Consider the following 22,268-nt stretch of genomic DNA (forward strand, 5'->3'; position numbering starts at 1 on the left):
AACGGCCGAACGGGGGCGCGCGACTCTCACTCAAGAGCGCAGAAAGAACGGAACCCGAACTCGCAGTGATTGACCCGCGCTCAAAGGGCGGGGCTTACGTAGGCCTCTGAGAGGTGATTGGCTAGTGTGGCACAAGGAAGGCGGGGCTTTTCACAGTGTGAAAAGCGTAAAGGGGAAGAACGGCGGTAGCGGCTCTGGCGTCTGTCTGTCAGCTGATGAGCGTTTCCGGGAGCTGCTCTGAGCGATTCCTGGCTTCGAGGGTCGCGGTTGAGGAGGCTGGTGAACGTGGCGAACGTTTGGGTCACCCCTGAGGCAAAATGGCGCGGCGGGGAGGGGATACAGGACGGAGTCCCGGTCTGAAAGGAGTCAAGTTCGTCGACGGACCAGGGTTTGGGTCCTGTCTACACGTTTTCCAACCTGTTGGAAAATTCGCTTCCGGGGCCGGGCGCGGTGGCGCGCTCCGGAGGCCGAGGCAGGCGGAGCTCTTGAGTGCGAGGACAGCCGGGGCTACGCAGAGAAAACCCTGTCTCGAAAAAAACAACCAAAAATTAACTGCCACTGTTTGTGGCGATATAATGCAGTCTTCACTCCGGGCCTTCCTGGCTCCCTGTACCCTGCCGTAGTCTCATTTCCAGTGGGAAATGATGCTAGCCGCAGACTTTTTACTAATAAGTCTTTTAGAGGAAACAAAACAACGCCTGGAGTGGTGGTGAATATCATTAATCCCAGCACTCAGGAGTCTGTGAGTTCAAGGCCAGACTGGTTTACTCTGAGTTTGGGGAAGTAAATGAATAGATAAATTGGTTTTCACATTGATCAGTGTAGAAAGGCCAAGAAGTGATGAGACTGATTTTAGTAGTACATTTAACTCAATATAACAAAAACGCTAATGAGCTATTCTGCATCCTTTTATTCATTGAGAAATTTTTGGAATCCTGTACGGGTGTTTCACATTCAAACATGTCTGTAACTTGGCAAGGGAACCTCCACTTTGATTTGAAAGAAGTAATCTGGTTTTTATATTTCACAAAAATTTTCAGTTTGTGCTGGGTGGTTTTGTGTGTCAACTTGACACAAGCTGTATAGAGTCATCAGAGGAAGGAGCCTCATCTGAGGAAAGGCCTCCTTGAGAGCCAGCTGTAAGGCATTTTCTCAACTGGTGATGAGAGGGAGGAGGGCCCAGCCTGTGGTGGATGGTGCCATCCCAGGGCTGGTGGGCCTGGGTTGGCTAAGAAGGTGGGTTGAGCAATCCAGTAAGCAGCATTTCTCCATGGCCTCTGCATCAGCCCCTGCTGCAGGATCCTGCCCTGTTTGAGTTCCTGCCCTGACTTCCTTCAATAATGCACAGCAATGCTGACGTGTAAACCTAAGAAACCCTTTCCTCTCCAACTTGCATTTTGGTCATGGTGTTTCATGGCAGCAATAGAAACCCTAACTCAGACACTGCTGAAAATGGAAGCCAGTAATTTCAGCACTTGGCAGTCAGGGTAGGAGTTCAAGACCATCCTTGTGAGTACATGAGGAATTAGAGGAGTGGAGAGGTGGCTCAGAGCTTATGAGAGTTGACTGCTCTTTAGAAGGACCTGAATTTAATTCCCAACACCCACATCAGGCAGCTCATACCTGCTGCAACTTCTGCTTCAAGGGATCTGATGCCCTCCTCTGGTCTCTGGAAACATCTGCACTCTTTTGTTGTGGAATAGAATATTTGTTTAACTATGTAAAGATGTGTTGCATCTATTTGTGTTGCAGAATAATTAACTATGTGAAGATGTATTTGTTTATGCAGCATTTGTTTAATTATGTAAAGGTGTGTTGCTTTTGTTTATGCTGCATTTGTTTAACTGTGAAGCTGTTACTTTGCCTGTCTAAAGCACCTCATTGATCTAATAAAGAGTTGAATGGCCAGTAGCAAGATGTGCTGCTGTTTCACATTGCCTGCCTAAGGCACCTGATTGAACTAATAAAAAGCTGAATGGCCAATAGACAGTTAGAGGGCAGGTAGGTGGAGCTAGCAGAGAGAAAATGATAGACAGGGGCCTGACAGGGGGGCAGCCAGCTTTGGGGACTGGGCAGGCAGACACGGAGGAAACAGTACAGGAGGATGCACAGAATGAAAGTAAAAGTCTCCAAGGCAAACTGATGGATAAAAACAGGTTAAGTTAAAAGAGCTAGTGAAACAATCCTAAGCTGAGGCCAAGCTTTCATAATAAGTCTCCATGTCATGATTTGGGAGCTGGCAGTACAAGAAAGCCTGCTATACTTTTTCTTTTTTAAGGTATTTGAGATGGCTGGAGCAATTAACAACTAAGAACCCAAGTTCAGTTCCCAGCACTCACATGGCATAGCAGTTCAGTTTCAGGAGATCCAAAGCCATCTTCTAACCACTGGGCACGCTAGACGTCTGTTGTACATGCATACAGGAAAGCAGAACACTCAATAAAAAATAAAAAAAAGCTGGGTGTGGTGGCACATACCTTTAATCTCAGCACTCAGGAGGCAGAGGCAGAGGATCTCTGAGTTTGAGAACGCAATGAATTCCAGAACTCTGTCTTTAAAAAAAGGAACTGCGCAGTTATGGGGCCAGCCTGGTTGGTCTACAGAGTGAGTTCCAGGACAACCAGGACTGTTACACAGAGAAGCCTTGTCTTGAAAAAAAAACAAATTTTAAAAAGGAAAGAAAGGGGCTGGAGAGATGACTCAGTGGTTAAGAATACTGACTGCTCTTCCAGAGGACCTGGGTTCAATTCTCAGCATCCACATGGAAGCTCACAACTGTTTATAACTACAGTTCCAGGGGATCTGACACCTCGCACAGACAAATATGCAGGCAAAACACCAGTGTACATAAAATATAAAAATAAGTAAATTTTTAAAAGGAAAGAGAAAGAATATGTATGTGGGCTCATGTACTTCAACCCCAAGTGTTACCCACTGGAGGTTCAAATGAGAGTGGCCCCCACAGGCTTGCGCGTTCGGGTGTGTGGCCCCCAGTTGGTGGAACTGTTGGGAAAGGATTAGGAGGGGTGGTATTGTTGGAGGGGGTGTATCACTGGGCTTGGGCTTTGAAGTTTCAAAAGACTGGCAGGATCCCCTGTGCTCTCTGTCTCCTGCTGCTGGGCCAAGGTGTGAGCTGCTCCTGCCACCACACCTCTCTTCACACCGTCGTGGACAGGAACCCTCTGAAACCCTAAGCCAAGTTAAACTTATAAATTGCCTGGCTGTGTTACTTCCCAGCAGCAGAAAAGTGAACTAAGACACATATGTGAAAGCTTTCCATCCCCAGAACTGAATAAAGTTAATCAGGTCTACTTTGAGAGGGTATGATAGGAGGATTGAATACAATCCTGAGGCTAGCCTGGACTATATAGCAGTGCCTTATCTCAGAAAATAAAATCAATTTAATGATGAAGTTGCCATGTGTTTCCTAGGCATAAGCCAAGTTCCTCACCTTTAGCATCATGGACTTCTTTATTTCTTTATCCCCGGCCCCATCCTCTTCACACCCCAGAAAAGCTTAGCCACAGTCGTCGGAGGTGCTTATAAAGGAACTCCTGTCCATTTCTTTCTTGGTACAGCTAGCTAAATGATCTTCAGCCATAAACCAGATCAAGTTATTATTCTGCTTAAAACCTCCAAAGGCTTATCCTGCTTAGAATGAAACCTAAGATCTTTACTGTGGCTCAGGAGGCCCTGCATGGTGGCCCTGTCAGCCGTGTGTGGTGGCCCCATCTTCCAGCCTCCTTTCTGTCATTTCTCGAACCCGTGCTGGCTTTATTCTCTTCCAGCACCTGGGAGCTGTGCACTTGCTGCCTGCTTTACATGGAATATGGCTTCTCTGGGAAATCACTTGCTGCTCATTCTCACTATTAGGAATTCTCAGACCACCCTAGCTAACATGGTCCTTCATTTTATTTTTATACTTGGATCTACTGCTTGATAGTTGGTCTGATAGGATGCTTACATCCTCTTTGTGCCTTAGTTTCTCTCATATTTATTTATTTATTTATTTTAAAGATTTATTTATTTATTACATATACACCAGATTGAATTGTAGATGGTTGTCAGCCACCATGTGGTTGCTGGGAATTGAACTCAAGACCTCTGAAAGAGCAGTCAGTGTTCTTAACCTCTGAGCCATCTCTCCAGCCCCTTCTCTCATATTTATTATATTTACTAGTTACTTTCAAAATATCTTATGTGTCTTTGTGTGTGAGTGTTTTGTTTACATGTATGTCCGTGTATCAGGCCTGGTCCCCACAGAGGCCAGAAGAGCAAGTCAGATCCCCTGGAAGTAAAGTGTCAGGTGACTGAGACCTGTCATGTGGGTTCTGGGTCCTTTGCAAGAGCTGCTGCAGCAAGAGCCATCTCTCCACTCCCATTTAGTTATTTGTATTTGTGTACGTGAAGACAGAGGTCAGAGGACAAATTGCAGAAATCAGTTCTCAGGGATCCAACTCAGGCCATCAGGCAAGTGCCTTTACCTACTGAGCCACCATACCATTCTTTATTACATTTATTTGTTTGTTTGTTCTCGAGACAGGCTTTCTCTGTGGCTTATTACTATTATTTTTAATGTGATGGGTGTTTTGCATGCATGTATGTCCGTACATTATTTTGTGTGCCTGGTGCCTACAGAGGACAGATGAGGGGCTGGAGGGATAGCTCAGTCGTTAAAGGCTAGGCTCACAACCAAAAGTATAAGAGGACACATGAGGGCACCAAGTTTCTTGGAGCTGGAGTTACAGGCAGTTGTGAGTTGCCTGTGGGTGTTGGAAACCTGCGTCCTCTGCAAGAGCAAGCGCTCTTACCCACTGAGCCGTCTCTCCAGCCCACCCAGTCTGTTTCTTTGCACAGGGTTTCACTTTGTAGCAGGCTTGTCAATACAGGTTCCTCACCACCTCCCAGCGACAGGGATGGACTCCAGGCCCTTGGTGTGCTAGGCAAGCACTCTACCACTGAGCGACAGCCTCAGACTCTTGTTAGTCCCTCCACCCCCACCCTCACCCGGCTTTGTCTTATCATCTCTCAATAAACTGGAATCTGCTTGAAAACAGCAATCCTATCTGGTTCCCATGTTACCATTGTAGCTCAAAAGCTTAGCATAGCTCCCTGACACACAGGTAAAAAGAAAGGATAAGTCCATATGTAGTCTTAGAATGGTGCTTGAAATATGGACAGCAAGAAATAAGCAGCTTTTTGACAGTTAGGTTTTTTTATTTTTAATTATATGCATCTTGGTGTACAGATCTGTGCTTGAGTCCAAGTGTCCTTAGAGGTCAAAAGAGGGCATCAGATCCCCTGGAGCAGGAGGTACAGGCAGGTGTGAGCCACCTGGGAACAGACCTGGGGTCCTTTGTGAAGAAAGCAGCACAGATGCTTAGCCACTGAGTCATCTCCCTAGATCCAATGTTTTGTTTTGTTTTGTTTTGTGACAAGGTCTCACTATACAGACACAGGCTGGCCTGGCACTCAGTCTGTAGACCAGGGTGACCCTGTACTCACAAGATCTGACTGGTTCTGTCTCCTGAGTGCTGGAATTAAAGATTATGACACAACACCTGGCTTTTATTTTATTTAAAAAATCTTTTGTGTATGTCTGTTTTCCAGGGATGAGTTTCTGTGCACCATGTGTGTTCCCAGTGTGAAGAGGCCAGAAGAGGAGAAGAGGGTGTTGGGTCCCATAGAACTGGAGTTAGAGCTGCCATGTGGGTGCTGGGAATTGAACCTGGGTCCTCTGAAAGAGCAGTCGGTAACCACAGAGCCGTCTCTTTATCTTCATCCCTCTTCTTCTTCTTCTTCTTTTTTTTTTTTTTTTTGGTTTTTCGAGGCAGAGTTTCTCTGTATTGTTTTGGAGGCTGTCCTGGAACTCGCTGTGTAGACCAAGCTGGCCTTGAACTCACAGAGATCCTCCTGCCTCTGCCTCCCGAGTGCTGGGATTAAAGGCATGCACCACCAACTCCTGGCCATCCCTCTTCTTAATATTAAAATATTCTCTGGCTAGGTTTGGTGGTTCTTTCACCCCAGCAATTGGGAGGCAGAGGCAGGAGGATGGCTGTGAGTTGAGTGAGACCTATAAAGTGAGACTGTCTCCAAAACATTCTGATTGAATCAGTGATTAGCTTAACAAATACAGTTTTTCATTTTAATATTTTATTTCATGTATATGGGTGTTTTCTTGTATGTTTGTCTGGGCACCACATGTGTGATTGTAGAAATCCAACACCCTCTTCTGGCCTCCAAGGGAACACATAGGGGATACATACATGTAGGCAAAATACCTATATCAGAAAATAAAATAATTAAAAATGAAAAAGTACAGTGAAATGTAATTTGGTAGATTAAAAATTTCCCAGAAGACAATAAAATCATGAATGGGTACTAAATACATTTAAATTATAGGTTGGAAGGAGCCAGGCATGATGATAGTTCATGCCTATAACCTCAGTGCTCAGAAGACCATCCTTGACTGCATAGCAAATTCAAGGTCACTTAGACTACAAGAGACCTTATCTCAAAATCAAACTGAATGATAACAAGTGCAATGGGTTTTCAGGTTATAGAGTGTGAAACGTTTGTTACTACAGTCTCATAGTTCACATTTCAGTCGATTCTCCAGCCCCGGCTTGGGTGGAAGCCAGACCACACACACTCGCCACCACCGAGCCACTCCTTCTGGTGGCCCAGCTGACTGACACAGCACCATTTACTAAGGTTTGGTATGGAAAACAAAAGGGAATATCCTTACCTAAAAAGGTTATTAAAACACTATTCTGTTTGCCAACTATGTATTATAAAAACCTGGCGTGGCACGTTGCCACAGAATGCAGGGGCCAGTATAAGAATCTAGCCTGGGGGCTGGAGAGATGGCTCAGAGGTTAAGAGCACTGACTGCTCTTCCAGAGGTCCTGAGTTCAATTCCCAGCAACCACATGGTGGCTTACAACCATCCGTAATGAGATCTGGTGCCCTCTCCTGGCTTGCAGACATACATAGAGGCAGGATGTTGTATTCATAATAAATAAATAAAATCTTTAAAAAAAAAAAAAAAAAGAATCTAGCCTGTAGTCCCAGCACTCATGAGACCTAGAGACAGGGTTGCTGCAGGTTGGAGGCCCACTTGAGCTACATAGTAAGTTCTAGCAAGGAATCGAAACAACAAAAAGGCATCCAGCTGTCTTCCATTAAGCCAGCTTGTAAACAGTCACACAACGACGTCGGGAGGTGGGGGCCATCAAGATGGCTCAGTGGGCAAAGGTGCCTGCTGCCAATCCTGTAGGACCTGGGTTCAATCTTGGGACCCATATGGTGGAAAAGGAAAACCAATTTCCTCAAGTGTGCAAGTACCTGCAGGTACCCACACACGTACAATAAATTAATAAAATGTAATTTTTTAAAAGGTGGGGGATGTCAAAAATGTTTAGGTCATTATTTTTATTTTGTTTTGGTGGTTTTCTTTTTAAGATTTATTTATTTTATGTGTGAGTGCTCTATCTTCATGTATGCCTTTATGCCAGAAGAGGGCATCAGATCCCACTACAGATGGTTGTGAGCCACCATGTGGTTGCTGGGAATTGAACTAAGGACCTGTGGAAAAGCAGCCAGTGCTCTTAACCTCTGAGCCATCTCTCCAGACCCTTGATTTGGTTTTTGAGATAAGGTCTCTCTATATAGCCCCAACTTTTCTGGCACTCAATATGCAGATCAAGCTGGCCTAGAGTTCACAGAGATTCGATTGCCTCTGCTTCTGGAGAACTGGGATTAAAGGCTTCGGCCTGGCAGATTATTTTATTTTATACATATGAGTGTTTTGCCTACATGTATGCATGTACACCATGTACTTGCCTGATGTCCACAGAGGCCAGAAGAAGTCAACCGATTCCTTGGAACCAAAGTTATGGATGGCTGTGAGACACCATGTGGGTGCTGGTAACCAAACCCACGTCCTCTGCAAGAACAACTGCTGAGCCGTCTCTCCAGGCTTTCACTACTTAACAATAAATAAATAAATAAACAAACAAACAACAATTTCAGCTGGGCGTTGGTGACGCACACCTTTAATCTTCTGCAGAGGCAGAGGCAGGTGGATCTCTGTGAGTTCAAGGCCACCCTGGTCTCCAGAGTGAGTTCCAGGACAGCCTCCAAAGCAATACAGAGAAACCCTGTCTTAAAAAAACAAACCAAAACAAAAAAACAATTTCAAGCTGGCATGATGGTGCACACCTCTAGTGGTAGCACTGGGGAGACAGAGGCAGGAGGATCTCTGTGAGCTCCAGGCCAGCCTGGTCTACACAGTTATTTCCAAGCCTACCAAGACTGCATCGTGCGACCCTGTCTATTTTTAAAAGGCGTGTGTGTTGTGTTAGTATGCTTTTAAATTTCCCGGTTTTAACTTCTATCTAATATAGAAGATGTTAATACAGCCCTCATAAACCAGAGCATTTGAGAGCTAGATATGGCTCATTTGGCAAGAGCTCATTTGCCTCCCAAATGTTGGGATTAAAGACATGTGCCACTACATCTGTCTGTTCAAGTAATTTGAGACCTTGTAGACCTTGTTGGTCTTCCCCTGGCAGTCTCTAACACCGCCTTTGCTACAGAGCAGGTCACCATCCATTCAAGTGTTTTCAAATCTCTGTGCCGTACCCCATTGCCTAAATATCACCACAGCACACTCAGCCCTGCTCAGGCAACTTTCCTATTTTTCACCTGTGTTGGTCTTACACCCTTTACTCTTGCATAACAAATGGGGCACACAAATACATTTTTTCTGTAAAATGTGAGCCGGACATTGGTGGTGCGTGCCTTTAATCCCAGCACTCAGGAGGCAGAGGCAGGCGGATCTCTGTGAGTTCAAGGCCAGCCTGGTCTACAGAGTAAGTTCCAGGACAGCCTCCAAAACAATACAGAAAAATCCTGTCTCAAAAAACCAAAAAAAAAAAAAAAAGTAAAATGTGTAATACAAAAACTATTAACTATGTATATTTTAAGAACATAAAAATTCAGGCCAGGCGGTGGTGGCACATGCTTTTGATCCCAGAACTCAGGAGGCAGAGGCAGGCCGATCTCTGTGAGTTGGAGACCAGCCTGGTCTACAAGTGCTAGGTCCAGGACAGCCTCCAAAGTCACAGAAAAACTCCATCTCAAAAAGAAGAAAAAGAAAAAAAGAAAAAGAAAATATTCGCCACTATACATAGACTGTTAGTATTTTTGTGTGTGGCTTTATACTATACTCACACTATACAAAGAGGAGAGAATAGTTTACTAAGAGCTTGCCAGGCAGAGGATCTCATTTTTATGGAATTAGATTTCAAATCATATATAAAGGTAGAGACACAGAAGTAAGGAGGCACAGAGGACTCCCAAACTGTTTAAACACACACACACACACACACACACACACACACACACACACACACACACGGGATTTGTTGTCTTAGAGGCTTGGTCTGGCTAGTCCAATAGTGGCTGTTTGCTGATGGAAAGTTCAATAATCCAAGAATTGTTTGGTCTATGAGACTGGATGTCTTCAGTGGTTTTCAGTATACACCACAATCCTGAAGAAGTAGGCTCTAATGCTGGTCAGTGCAGGAATGAATTTTACCAGTGATACAGAGGACAGGCAGGCAAAGAACAGAAACTTCTTTCTTTGCCAGGCGGTGGTGGCGCACACCTTTAATCCCAGCACTCGGGAGGCAGAGGCAGGCACATCTCTGATTTCGAGGCCAGCCTGGTCTACAGAGCGGGTTCCAGGATGGCCAGAGATACACAGGGAAAGCCTATCTTGAAGAAAAAAAATTTCCTCCACCCATATCCTTTAGGTAGGCTGTCACTACAGGGTCTGACCCAGATTTAAGATGGGTCTCTATTTCAGACGATCCCATCAAGAAAAATCTGTCACAGGTGTAACCAGCAGCTCAGGTTTTAGTTCACTGCATTCCAGATGTAGTCTAGTTGACAACCAAGAATAGCCATCACAAGTCTACCCCCTATCAACTTGACACAATCATATCTCCTTATGCCATGTTCAGCTTCAAAATGAAAACAATAACTGGGTCATAATTACATCTAACATGATATAAGTATCCCATGTACAATCACAAATGCATTATATATTTTAGAACTGGTGGTATGTCCCTTGAGTGACATTCTTTTTTTTAATTTAACTTCACGCATTTCACTTTCAGTTCCGTCTCCCTCCCCTCCTCCCCCACCCCCCTATCCTCCCAATCCCTCACCCCCACTCTATCCCCCCTCTGCTCCCCAGGGAGGGCAAGGGCCTCCATGAGGGATTTTCAGAGTCTGTCACATTATCCCGGGAAGGGCCCAGGTTCTTCCCCATGTGTCCAGACAGAGAGCATCCCTCCACATGGTATGGGTTCCCAGAGTCCTCCTGTACGCCAGGAATAAACACTGCTCCCCCCTCCAAGGACCCACAGATTGCCAAGGCCTCCTCTTTGGAGTGACATTCTTTTTAGTATCTCAAAACTTAAATATGATAACTTATTACGTGAATGTTTTTGGCCCAGCTAGGCCCGACCGCCGCTTTAGCACCAAATGATCACATAGATGCTATATTAATTATGAAACTGTTGGTCACTGACTATGGCTTCTTATTGGCTAGTGCTGTTTAAACTATTAACCATTTCTAACAATGTAAGTATTTCCACGTGGTCTTCTCTTACCGGAGAAAGGGACCAGACCTCTTACTCCTCTCGAGTCCTACATGGTGACTGACTGTGCCACCATTTCCCAGGATCCTCCACCTCTCCTAGTCCCACCTATCTTGCTTCCCTATTGGCCAACAGTACTTTATTCATTAACCAATAAGAGAAACATATCTACAGAATGACATCTCCCATCAATAACTGCTATTATCTCAATTGATGTTACATTACATGATAAAGAAATTAAGGAAAGAAAACGCAAATATCTGGAAAACATCTTCTTGACAAAGTATGATAGAAACACATTTCTATCATAATTATAATTGTATATCAATTATAGTTATGGTCAATTGTAATTTTTGTTTCTGTGACTGGTCACATGATCTTAGGTGATATTTATAACTACTTTCCTCTAGAAAGCACATCAGCAGGCCTGGAGGAGTGACCCGTACCTTGATTCCTAAAGGTCTGTGTCCTTTGCCATCCTGCCTGGATTGGGTTGTTGTAGCTGCCCGCTGACTTTATTCACAGGACTTGACAGCGCTAGGAGATACCTTAAAGGACCTCCTGCACTCGAGACAATCCTCCTATTTCCATCGTGAAGAAACAATCCAGTTTCCTCTTGGCAATCTGGATCAATCACCCTGTCCTCTCCATGAAAGAAGCGGTTCAGTGTGGTCAAGCTGCCACCAGGTCAGTGTTGGCCTCTGCTGTTGGCAGACCTGGCACTCAGCAGCAGCCGTAGCCAGGCCAGCCTTGGTGAGTGGGAGTCCATGTTGTTGAGCTCATGCACGATCTTCATCAGGGCCGCTATGGCCAGTTTGTTCATGGCAGGGATGGCTGTGGAAAGAGGCTGACTGTCCTCAGAATGGGACAGTCTACTTGATTCCTGAACTCCTCTGCTGAAGTCACCTTCAGATGAGAATTTACACGGGACACAAGCATCTTCACATCCTTCTCCCATTTGGAGAGATCTATCCACACACTTCTTCCCCAGATGTCTTTCTCACCAGTTTTCCAATCATACTCTTTCCAGGTCCCTCACCATCCAGACAAACTGTTGGCTACAGCCCATGGATCAGTAAACAATTACACATCTGTCCTTTTCTCCCTCCAAACAAAATATATGACAATGTGTACTGCCTGACATTCTGCCAACTGTGAAGATGTCCCTTCACCGGTATCTTTCAGGGTTGCCCTTTAGAAGGGGTTGTAATGCTGCAGCGGTCCACTTCTGGGTGGTGCCTGCATACCATGCGGATCCGTCAGTAAACCAGGCCCTCCTCTTCTCCTCCTCAGTCAGCCCATCATAGTGAACACCTCATAAAGCTATAGGAGCAAACTTGGCAGTGGACACCATTGTAATCAGAGTAGAAACCACAGGCATTTAGGCAACAGATTCATGTAGCTTGCTTGTGCCCTCAGGACCCGCTTAGTCCCAAGCATGTATATATCACTTCCATTTGAAAATGGATCACCGCTGTGCATGTCCTACTTCATGGCTTGGCGGGTCAGATAACACCCAGTTCATGATGGGCAGCTCAGGTCGCATGGTAACCTGGTGACCTGTTGTGAGATGTTCAGTATTCATTAAGGCCCAATAGCAGGAGGCTGAGAGCTGCCTCTCAGAGGGAGAATCGTTGTCTGCAGATGATGGTAGAGCCTTGCTCCCAAATCCCAAAGGTCTCTTCTGTGATCCACCTATAGGGGCTTGCCAAAGGCTCCAAACAGCATCCCCATCTGCCACTGACACCTCAGGTACCATAGGTCTGCTGGATCATATGGTCCAAGGGTGGAGCCACCCTCACTGAAGCCTTGTCCTGTTGAAGACCTTCTTCTCCAGGTCCCACACAGAGCTAGCAACTTTCTGAGTCACTTGGTACATGGGCTGGAGTAACACACCCAAATGAGGAATGTGCTGTCCTCGGAATCCACATGGGCCCACTGAGTCTTGTGCCTGTTTTCCCTCTCTGGTGGTGGGCCTCACGCCACTGGACTCCTAAGAGTTTCACTGAAATAGAAGGCCTTGCATTTTGGTTGGATTTATTTCCCATCCTCTGACGTGCATGTTTTACCAGTGAGTTAAAGTAGTCGCTACTTCCTGCTCCCTTGGTCCAATCAGCATAATGTCATCACTATAGTGCATCAGTGTGATATTTTGTGGAAGAGACAATCAAGATCCTATCTTAGTTGTGACACGGGGCTGGAGAGTTAATATATCCTCGAGGTAAAACTGTTGGCCTTGCCAGCTGAAAGCAAATTGTTCCTGGTGGTCCATACGGGCAGGTACCGAGAAAACGACATTTACTAACCCAATAGCTGCAAACCATGTACCAGGAGATGTGTTAATCTGCTTAAGTGAGGGCACCACATTTGGTGTCACCATTCTAGCTGTAACAGCCCTCACTGCACTGGTCAGGGAACCAATGTGAGAGTTCTGTCAACTCCTAAGTATATTCCAAGTACATGCCAAGGAAATGATTACAGGCTGAGTTCAGAGATGCCCTGGGCCCACCGTGAGTCAGAATTCAGCCAAAACTCCATTGATAACCTGACCTCCACCAGCCCCTGGTTTAACTGGAGGGCCACAGTAATTTTTTTAAAAATGTATTTGTTTATTTTTATTTCATGTACATTGGTTTGCCTGTATGAGGGTATTATATCCCCTGGAACTGAACTTACAGACAGTTGTGAGCTGCCATGTGGGTACTGGAATTGAACCTGGGTCCTCTAGATGAGTTGCCAGTGCTCTTAACCTCTGAGCCATCTCTCCAGCCCCCACAATGCTTCCTGAGGTCTGACTGAACCAGTATCCAACAGACCCCAGAAAGTCTGATGGCTTCCTTTCCCCCAGTGTACAGTTACCCTTACAAAAGGCCTTAGGTCCCTCTGTGGAAGGACTGGGGGAAGGCTAACAGTAAACTCTTAGGTATTTTAGCAAGGGGAACCTGGCCTTTCATTCAAGGGGGTCTGGGTCTGGGTCTGCAAACTGGCTCAAGTCTGGAAGTTAGTTCACAGGCCTAGATTCCCTCTTGCCACCGTCCAACTGAGCCTTTTGTTTTGTTTTGCTTGAGAATGTTTCTGAGCAGCAATCCCAAGGTGTGGCACAGGGAAAAGGGTGACGACAAAACCAACATGCTGGTGCCCCTTGCCTTTTTGTGCCTTATAGGATTTGTGAAGGGCGTGCCCCTGGGCCTTCCCATTGTGAAGGATTGTGTTTTACAAGTACTCACTCTAGCATTGTGATACCTTAAAGTCCCTTCATCAACACCAAGGCAAGGGATATCAGGTGTCTCCATCTCTTTTTAGTGGGCCATCTTTGACAAATGCTTCAGCTAACCACTCAAAGAAGCTTTGACACCCCCCCCCAGTCCCCACTGGGGTTTCAAAGCAGGGTCCCTCTGTGCAGCCTTGGCTGTGCTGGAACTCACTCTGTAGATCAGCCTGCCTATGCTGGCCAGGAAGGGGTCCTTTGAGAGTGTGACACAGTGGTCATGCCAGAGACCTACGTGTGTGTCTAGGTGGGCATCTCTAACTGTAAAATGGAGTTCTAACTTTAGCATGCACCCTGGATTGTGGGTGCAGGCCAGAGTAAGCTGCTCAAGAAACATTCAACCAGACCAGGAGAGTAAGAGCACTCCACATACAAGTTCCTGGTGCCTGCTGAGGGCTTTAGGGAGCTGGTTTGTTTATTTATTTAAATTCATATTTTTATTTTATGTAGTCTGTGTGAGGGTGGATGTCAGATCCCCTGGAACTGGAGTTACAGACCGGTATGAGCTGCCATGTAGGTGCTGGGAATTGAATCAGGGTCCTCTGGAAGAGCAGCCAGTGCTCTTAACCTCTGAGCCATTTCTGCAGCCTGAGGTTAATTTTTTTTTCTTTTTTGGTTTTTCAAGGCAGGGTTTCTCTGTATTGTTTTGGAGCCTGTCCTGGAACTCGCTCTGTAGACCAGGCTGGCCTCAAACTCAGAGATCCACCTGCCTCTGCCTCTCCAGTGTTGGGATTAAAGGTGTGGGCCATCAACGCCCGGCTGAGGTTAAATTTTTAAAAAAAGTATTTTATTTATTTATTGTATACACAGTCTTCTGCCTGCATGCAAGCAAAGGACACCAGATCTCATTCAAGGTGGTTGTTAGCCGTGAGCCACCATGTGGTTGCCGGGAATTGAACTCAGGACCTCTGGAAGAACAGTCAGCACTCTTAACTGCTCAGCCATCTCTCCAGCCCGAGGTTAAATTTTTTTAAGGTTTAAATTTTATGTCCCAGTGTTTTGTTTGGTAAGGATGTGCAGCTCATGCATACCTGTGGATGTCAGAAGGATCCGATCCCCTAGAACTGGAGTCACAGGTGGTCCCGAGCTAGGAACTGAAGCTGGGTCCTTTGCAAGTCTGCTCTTTACCGTGGGACCATTTCCCCAGTCTCCTAACTTTCATCAGGACAGGCTTTTACTCTGCAGCCCAGGCTGACCTGGACTGATGCATACTGCTGCCTCAGTTCCACACAGGCTGAAATTACAGGCCCACAATACCACAGCCATCTAACGTCAGTGTTCATGTATAGTTCCTGGGACTGAGAGAACCATACACTACATTTTTTTTGTCCTCCAATTGAATCACATCACTCTCACCATTCCAAGAAATCTTAATTTCTTTATTGACTTTTTGACTCAACATTTTTTTAAACTTTTTGTTTTTTTCTGAAACGTTCTTATGAGCCTTTTGTTTTGTTCTCGTTAAATGCACTCGACCCAAAATTGGTTTGGCATATCGAAAAGGAGACCAAGGAAAGAAGGGGCTAGGGTGTGGGGGCAGGGAGGAGGCCCAGATGGACAGAGAAATCGAGAATGAGGAGAGGGGGAGACAGAGACAGCAAAGGAAGAAGTTGAATAGTTAGGAAAACCCAAAAGAAAAAAAATGCAGAGAAAAAGAATGAGCAAGATTTAGGAGCAAATGAATTCAGGAGCCCAAGGAAGGGAGTAGGAGGAGACCAAGACCCTTCTCTGTACCGTCCCCGCTGGGGTGGGGGCGTCAAGGCACCAGGTCTGGTTAGGGTAGGGAACACCGGGGCTCTCTGGGTGGCTTTGCGCTGGATTGCAGTGGATCCAGCCCGACCTGGGGACCTGCCATGTAGCTCTGAGGCCTGGGAGTTATCTGTGCTAGTGATTGCAGCTGGAGCAGGAGCAAGGGCCCTGCTCCACTCCATCCTCCACATTTGGAGAAGGGCTATGCAGGGAAAGAGGAAGCAGGTCTTCTGTGCCTGTCAACCCCAGAGGAGCTCTCCATCCCACCCCTCCCTCCAGCTTTATTGATGTCTGATGGGCCTCAGGCCTGGGCTGAGTCAAGTCCTCTGGCTCTTGGGCCAGCCACTCCATGCTCCAGGTCTAGTGGAAGTCAGGCAGGAGCCACAAGCCATTTCCTATTCTTCATGCCTGCTTAGCAAGACTATCCCCATCTTCTCCTCTTCCCTACAGACTTCACCCTTGGTCTTCTGGCACATTAGGCTAAAACACACTACCAGAAAAAACCAGAGATGGAACAAACCCTGCCTTTTCACATCTGATCCCCTTCATGGGGGCAAACCATTATCTTTGGTCTGGCCCCTTCCCCCCTCATCGATGGGGACAAGCCAGTCCCAGCTCCCCAGAAGGGAGAGGGCTTTCTAGCAGCAAAAAGGGCCCTCCTAGCCACCTATCCATCTCCTCAGCTCCTCCCTAAGGTCCCTCCCTCATAACCCAAAGAAATTCACGGCAGCAGCAAGCTGAGACCCGAGGATGCTTGAAAACTCATGGCACTTGTGAGGAAGGAGGCAGGGAAAACAGGGTGAAGTCAGCAGGGGTGTGACATCACCCCTGGAAGATGGCAGCGGGATATGCTACCCCCAAAAAACTGGGGGAGGGCAGGCCAGGCGGAAGGGCTCGAGGAGTTTGGTAAACCACCTTAAGCCTGGCAGAGGGCTTGGGGTGAGGGTTAGGGAAAGTGACCTCTCACCTTTGACCACACCCCGAGAAATGAGCTCACCACTGCCATCCTGCCCTCAGCCACAGGAACCACTTTCAGCCCTCTGGTCCTTTCTCTTGCCCTTCCCAGGATGGAATGCCAGCCTCCTCCTGCCTGCCATGAGTTCTGAAGTGACACGAGAAGCAGGGACTCAAAGGGGGTAGTGCAGCCATCTTGGCAAAAGCATCTTTGGGTGTGAGGGTGTCTCCTGGCCAGTGGGGCAGGGAGAGACAGGCCTCTGGTCCTGGGGCAGGCAGTGAGGTACACGCCCCAGGAGGGCTGACTGATGCAGGGGCAGCGGACAGCGCAGGTGGCAGGACCGACCGGTGCTGGGAAGGACAGGTTCTTTGTTTCGCTGTTGTTCTAGATTTGTCTCTGGAGTGTAAAAAGCTGCTCTGGCAGCCGCCCACCCTGGCTGATGTACACATACAGGAAGTTCTGGTTGCTAGGGCTGGCCGCTGCTTTGTTCCGGAGAAAGTCCGGGCTGGCCTGGGCTGCAGCTGCCCGGTGGCTTCAAGTGATGAGATTTTCTTTCCTTACTTTTTTTTGTCTTTTTTTTTCCTTTTCCATTTTGTTGAAATATTTACAGCAATAGGGGAGGAAGAGAGAGGGGCAAGAGGACCCCCTAGGGAAAGATCCAAACCCAGGACCCACTCCTCAGGGAGCCCCAGACCCCAGATCTGCTCCCCAGATAGCCCAGCCCACAGGACTGGGAACTGCCCAAATATGGCCACCCCAAGTGGGTTAGGAGGCCCTGCGGGGAGTTGTGCTTCGTCAGGAGTCACCCCAAGGGAGGGGGTCATTGGGTGCACTCTGGGGGTTGAGGGGCAGACTTGCTTGGGAGACAGGGACCAATAGCAAGGGAGAAAGGAGCTTTAGAGAAAGTTCCACGTTAATCACCAGCCCCCACTGCCAATCCCCTGGGCCTGGGCCTTCCTGTGGTGCAAGGCCCAGCCTCCAGGGCACAAGGAACTGTAGCATGGGAGGATCCTGTCCATCTGTCTTGTGGCCCCACTGCTCCCTTCCGGTGGATGGACAGGAGCAGCTGATAGACTGGATCCTGCAAGGCTTTGGCTACCTCAAAAGCGGCAGCCCTACAGACCTAGGCAAGCCTTGCTCTTCCTCCACAGGCAGGGAGTGTCAGAAGTTGGTCACACCCGCCAGCTTCTCCCTCACTCCTAGGGCCCCTGGGGACTTTTCCCCATTGCACTCCCCTGGAGAGGCTGGGGTGTGTGGCTGGTGGAAACCCTGTCTACGAACCCTGGCACCTGGGGCCCAGGTCAGAGCCCCTAAGGGGACTGTGGGGCCCACGGGCTGAGGGGCACCTGGAGAGAGTGGCCCACCAGCCACCGCCTCCGTCAGTCTCTGCTCCCACCAGAGCCTCTCCTGGGTTCCCTCCCTGGCCAGGCCCCCGGCCTCTGGTCCATGAGGCCCCTCAGAGACTGGTGACCAACTGCATCTGCCCGTCCCCATCGGGCCCTGGCCCCTCGAGGCTGGGGGCTGCCAGGTAGCCCTCATGGCTGGGCCGCCGCACCTGGTAGTAGCCCTGTAGGGGATTCCGAGCCACCAGGGCCGGCGGGCGGGAGGTGTAATAGATTTCTGGGGGCCCAGGGGGGGGGCAGGTGGGGGTGGGGGCAGGGCCTCATTAGGCCCTTCGGGGCTGCTGTCCGGGTAGGAGGGGGAGTCCCGCAGGTTGGCCCCGCTGGCATAGAGGGAGTCCCGGCCGGGAGGGGAGGAGAGGGGCCGACTGGTGGCCCCGTCCTCGGCCGCGCAGCTCTCCGACTCGTCCAGATCACTCTGGTACAGCACCGACTGGGCCCGGGGCAGCAGCAGTGGCTCCTCCAGGGCCTTGTAGAGAAGTTCAATCTCTGCCCGGTCAGCACCCCCAGGCCCGCCGGTCTCGTCCTCACTGACCCCTGGCAGGGGTGGCACAGGGGGCTCCGGTGGAGGCCCTTTGGCGCCCGCACTGGCCCCCCCGCAGGTTGTTGTGCACCAGCTCTGAGATGATCATCTTCTCAAAGGCGGCAGCATCGGCCAGGTTCCGGCCTCTGGGTGGCTCAGGTCCCCCATCCCCTGGAGGGAAATCCCCGCTTCGCAAGGAGTAGCTGTTGTTGAAGTTGCCGTTAAGGGGCAGGGTATCCATGCCACAGGCTTCCCGGCCTCCCAAGGGGTGCTCTGCAGGGCAGAGGGGGCAGTAAGGATGGGCCTGGTCACGTGGGTAGACAAAGGGCACTGAGAGGTCTGTCCCAGATCCTCCCGTCTCATTTTCATTTTCCTCGGCTTCCTTGCTGTTGGTCTGCTGACTAGCAATAGGCTCATGAGTGTAAGGACCCCAGGGTCCCCTCTTAAGTTTCAGAACTTCAGCAAGCAGAGGCCTGTGTAGTCAGGTACACCCCTAGGCTGGGGCTGACCCCTCACTTTCATTCCCTACCTGAAGGTCCCCATCTGGCTGCTGTGTCAGAGCCAACCCAAGTTTCTGGACCCTACAAGATGCCTTTGTTCCCCTCCCTGCTTGGAAGTGCTTACAAGAGACAGCGGTACTTACTGGGTTCCCTGTAGCTTCCTGTAAATGCCAGCCCGCAAGAGAAGACAAGACAAGAATGAGCTAAGCATCCTCGAACGTGCCCTCCAGGCCTCCCAACTGGGGCGCTACTCTTCCCGGGCATTCAGCCAGCCCGTGTCCTCACCTGGGGAGTTGAAGACTGGGGGCGAGGAAGGATTGAAGCCCACAGATTCTGTGATGAGTGTATTGTATGGGCTAGTGCCCCCACGGGGCTGTAGCACTGGGTTGGTCAGCAGATGATTCCCCATGGTACCTGCCCAAGGGGAAGGTCAGAGGTTACAAGGCAGCTCAGAGACTGCCAAGGAGGTTCTGAGAGCCAGGGCCAGGGGACACCTTACCTCGGTTCAGGGTAGGGGTGCTGTTTATGTCACCCGCCATAAAGGAGGACTCTGTCTGTTTCCTCACGGTGTCATTCCACATCCTTCGGATTCGGCTCTGGGAACACAGCCCAAACATGAGGGACCTCGAGTGTCACCCCACCCTCCAGGGGACACAGCCCAAACATGAGGGACCTCGAGTGTCACCCCGCCCTCCAGGGTCTTTCCGAGGCTTTGGCAGAGCGCTCCTGACTCTTGGCCCCAGAGAGACCTGCTGGATATGCCTTCCCTGCCCAGGTACCTGGGTCCCCGTGTAGTATCGGGTGTTACTTCGCATGGCTGAGGTCTTAAGGGAACCGTGGGTACCCCCAGGAGGGGAGCGGATGCAGCAGTAGGAGTGACGCAGGCACTTGCTGTACTCCTTGTGCACCTGTGACAGAGGGGACAGTCAGCTGGTAGTATCTACATCTGACCAGGCATCTCAGAGCTGGCAAGCCACAGAACTTCAGTCATCTATGTCCCCGATGGCCAGTCATTCAGGCTGTTATTTTGGCTCATTCTCTTTTCTTCACCACCACCAACTTCCTTATATTCATTCCTTCATTCTCCAACTCAACACATCTTTAAGGGACAAGTATGTTCCCTACACCAGGCATAGGGAACATTATGACTTTGAACTCCTGACCTTCCTGCCCTCACCTCCCCTGTGCTAAAATTGCTAGCATGCACCACTGTGCCCAATTCATGACACTGGGGATGGAACCCAGACTTCATGTATGTTAGGCAAGCATTTTACCAATTGTATGTGCAGTGCCCTCAAAGCCAGACAAGGGTTCCCCTGGAACCATTCCTGGGATCATTACAAAATTCGGTTCTTTCTAAAAAGGTTAAGGTAGGAATCTTGATATCGTGACTCCCAGATGTTTGCCACCCATGGCTGGGCTTCATGTCCAACAGGACCACAAGAGCACCTATAGCCCTACAGCCCTGTGCTGTCACTCACTCGTACCCTGCTTTGTTTCTAGAATCTTCTTTTATATCTCTGGCTGAATCCTTCCAGCTCCCATCACACTCAGATGGTGACCAGGGGACACACTGAGGGACCCAGGGGTCACCTGAATCCCTTCACTCTGATCTCTCCCCTGGTAGATCCAGAATGTCCCCAAGGCTAGCTCTGCCGCCCTCACCTTTTTCTGTAAGGCGCAGTGAAAGACAAAGATGAAGACCCCCTGGAAGGCGTTGAAGGTGGTGAAGAGATAGGCCATGACTACCGACTCCTTGTTGATGAAGAGGAGGCCAAAAGCCCAGGTGAGGCCCAGCAGAAAGAGCAGCGCAATGGCGCCCAGCGCCCAGGACCTGGTGGCCAGGAGGACAGGCAGTCATGGTGCTCACCAGGGAGGACAGCCCAGCCCCAAGGTCTCCAGTGCCACCTGAAAGACCTAGCCTAAGGCTGAGGTGGCCTCTCGAAGGCCTGTTGTTTGACACTGAGGGTTGGCTCCAGGTGACCGGTCATCATTTTGATCAGATTTCCAGGCCACTCAAACTCCCTTTGGGGCCCATTTTTTAAGGTGCTCTCAGACACTGAATCTGCAGTGGCAGGCCAGGAAGCACAGGCCGGACGGACGGGGGCACTTTCTGGCTCTATTAAGTAGGGCCCACACCATGCATAAACACCCTGAAACTGAACGCTCCAATGCACGGCACCGGTGGTGAATAAAGTGTTGAGGAAACCCCAAGGGCCCCAGGGTGAGGGTCTCACTTGATGTTGTCAAGGCGGCTGGAGTCAGGCTTGAGCACTGATGAGCTTCGGATCATCTTGTGCAGGGTCACCATGAGGAATACGAGGTTCACCTGGGTAGCAGTAAGGGAAGGGGCTCAGTCTCTGCCAAGAGCGGCGCAAAGTGCCCACTGCCTCTACCATGGCTTGGCACCAAACAGCCTTGGATCACAGCTGCTGGTGCACTGGCCTCATGCGGGGACTATGGACTTAGTCACCCTGGCTTTTTAGCTACTGTTCAGGTGTGCGCACACATGCGTACGTGCGTGCATGCGTGCGTATTTAGGGATAGAACCCAGGGCCTTTTGCATAGTGGACAAGTGTCCACTGCTGAGCCATGCCCTGGACCCTCTGCTTGGTTCTGACAGTTTTTACACTAGTGCCTTGAAAAGCTGCCAAGGGGCTCAGGGTTAGGGTCAAGACCAGTGTGAATGAAAGGAGCCCCCATACTTGGAGTGCCACTCACCACAATGACAAAGGAGACTGGCCCAATGAAGCTCCAGATGAAGTAGTTATCCACCCTCAGCCAGCAGCTAAAACGAAAAACAAGCAGAGTGGAGAGATGCCTGGAAGGCCAGCAACCCCAGCCCTGGCCCAAGGAGAGCCAGCCACTCAAGAGCCAACCAGACGAAGACCATGGGGACAAGAGACACTCACGCCTTCTCGGTGCCATAGCTTCGGTAGTCAATGGCAGCTGCGATGCCTACCACCAGGGCTGGGAAGCAGTAGCCGCCCAGGTAATAGTACTTGGTGCGCGAGTACTCGCTCTCAAACACCTCCACCAGCAGCAGGTAGAGGTGCACACCTTCTAGGCACAGCCAGGAGAAGGCGGCCAGGAAAAAGTAGTGCAGCAGACCCGCAAAGATGGGACAGGCGACCTGGGAGGGCAGATCAGTAAGAGGCTATTCCACCAGCCATGGTCCTTCCCCTGCCTAGCCTTGGCCC

General features: G+C 49.2%; 1 protein-coding gene across 1 annotated transcript in view; it reads right to left on the minus strand.

Moving 5' to 3' along the window:
* Positions 1-15,299: 15,299 nt before the first annotated feature.
* Positions 15,300-22,268, minus strand: part of Adgrl1 (adhesion G protein-coupled receptor L1) — a 42,733-nt gene continuing 35,764 nt past the window's right edge. Inside the window, 11 exon segments of the mRNA XM_005087557.4 lie at positions 15,300-18,281; positions 18,284-18,640; positions 18,642-18,841; positions 19,212-19,229; positions 19,354-19,482; positions 19,568-19,664; positions 19,848-19,976; positions 20,734-20,902; positions 21,306-21,397; positions 21,790-21,856; positions 21,981-22,201. Of these exon segments, the coding sequence (XP_005087614.1) occupies positions 18,102-18,281; positions 18,284-18,640; positions 18,642-18,841; positions 19,212-19,229; positions 19,354-19,482; positions 19,568-19,664; positions 19,848-19,976; positions 20,734-20,902; positions 21,306-21,397; positions 21,790-21,856; positions 21,981-22,201 (1,659 nt within the window). The 3' untranslated portion in view covers positions 15,300-18,101.

This window comes from Mesocricetus auratus, unplaced genomic scaffold (genome assembly GCF_017639785.1).
Source record: "Mesocricetus auratus isolate SY011 unplaced genomic scaffold, BCM_Maur_2.0 Super-Scaffold_100081, whole genome shotgun sequence".
In the NCBI taxonomy this organism is placed as follows: Eukaryota; Metazoa; Chordata; class Mammalia; order Rodentia; family Cricetidae; genus Mesocricetus; species Mesocricetus auratus.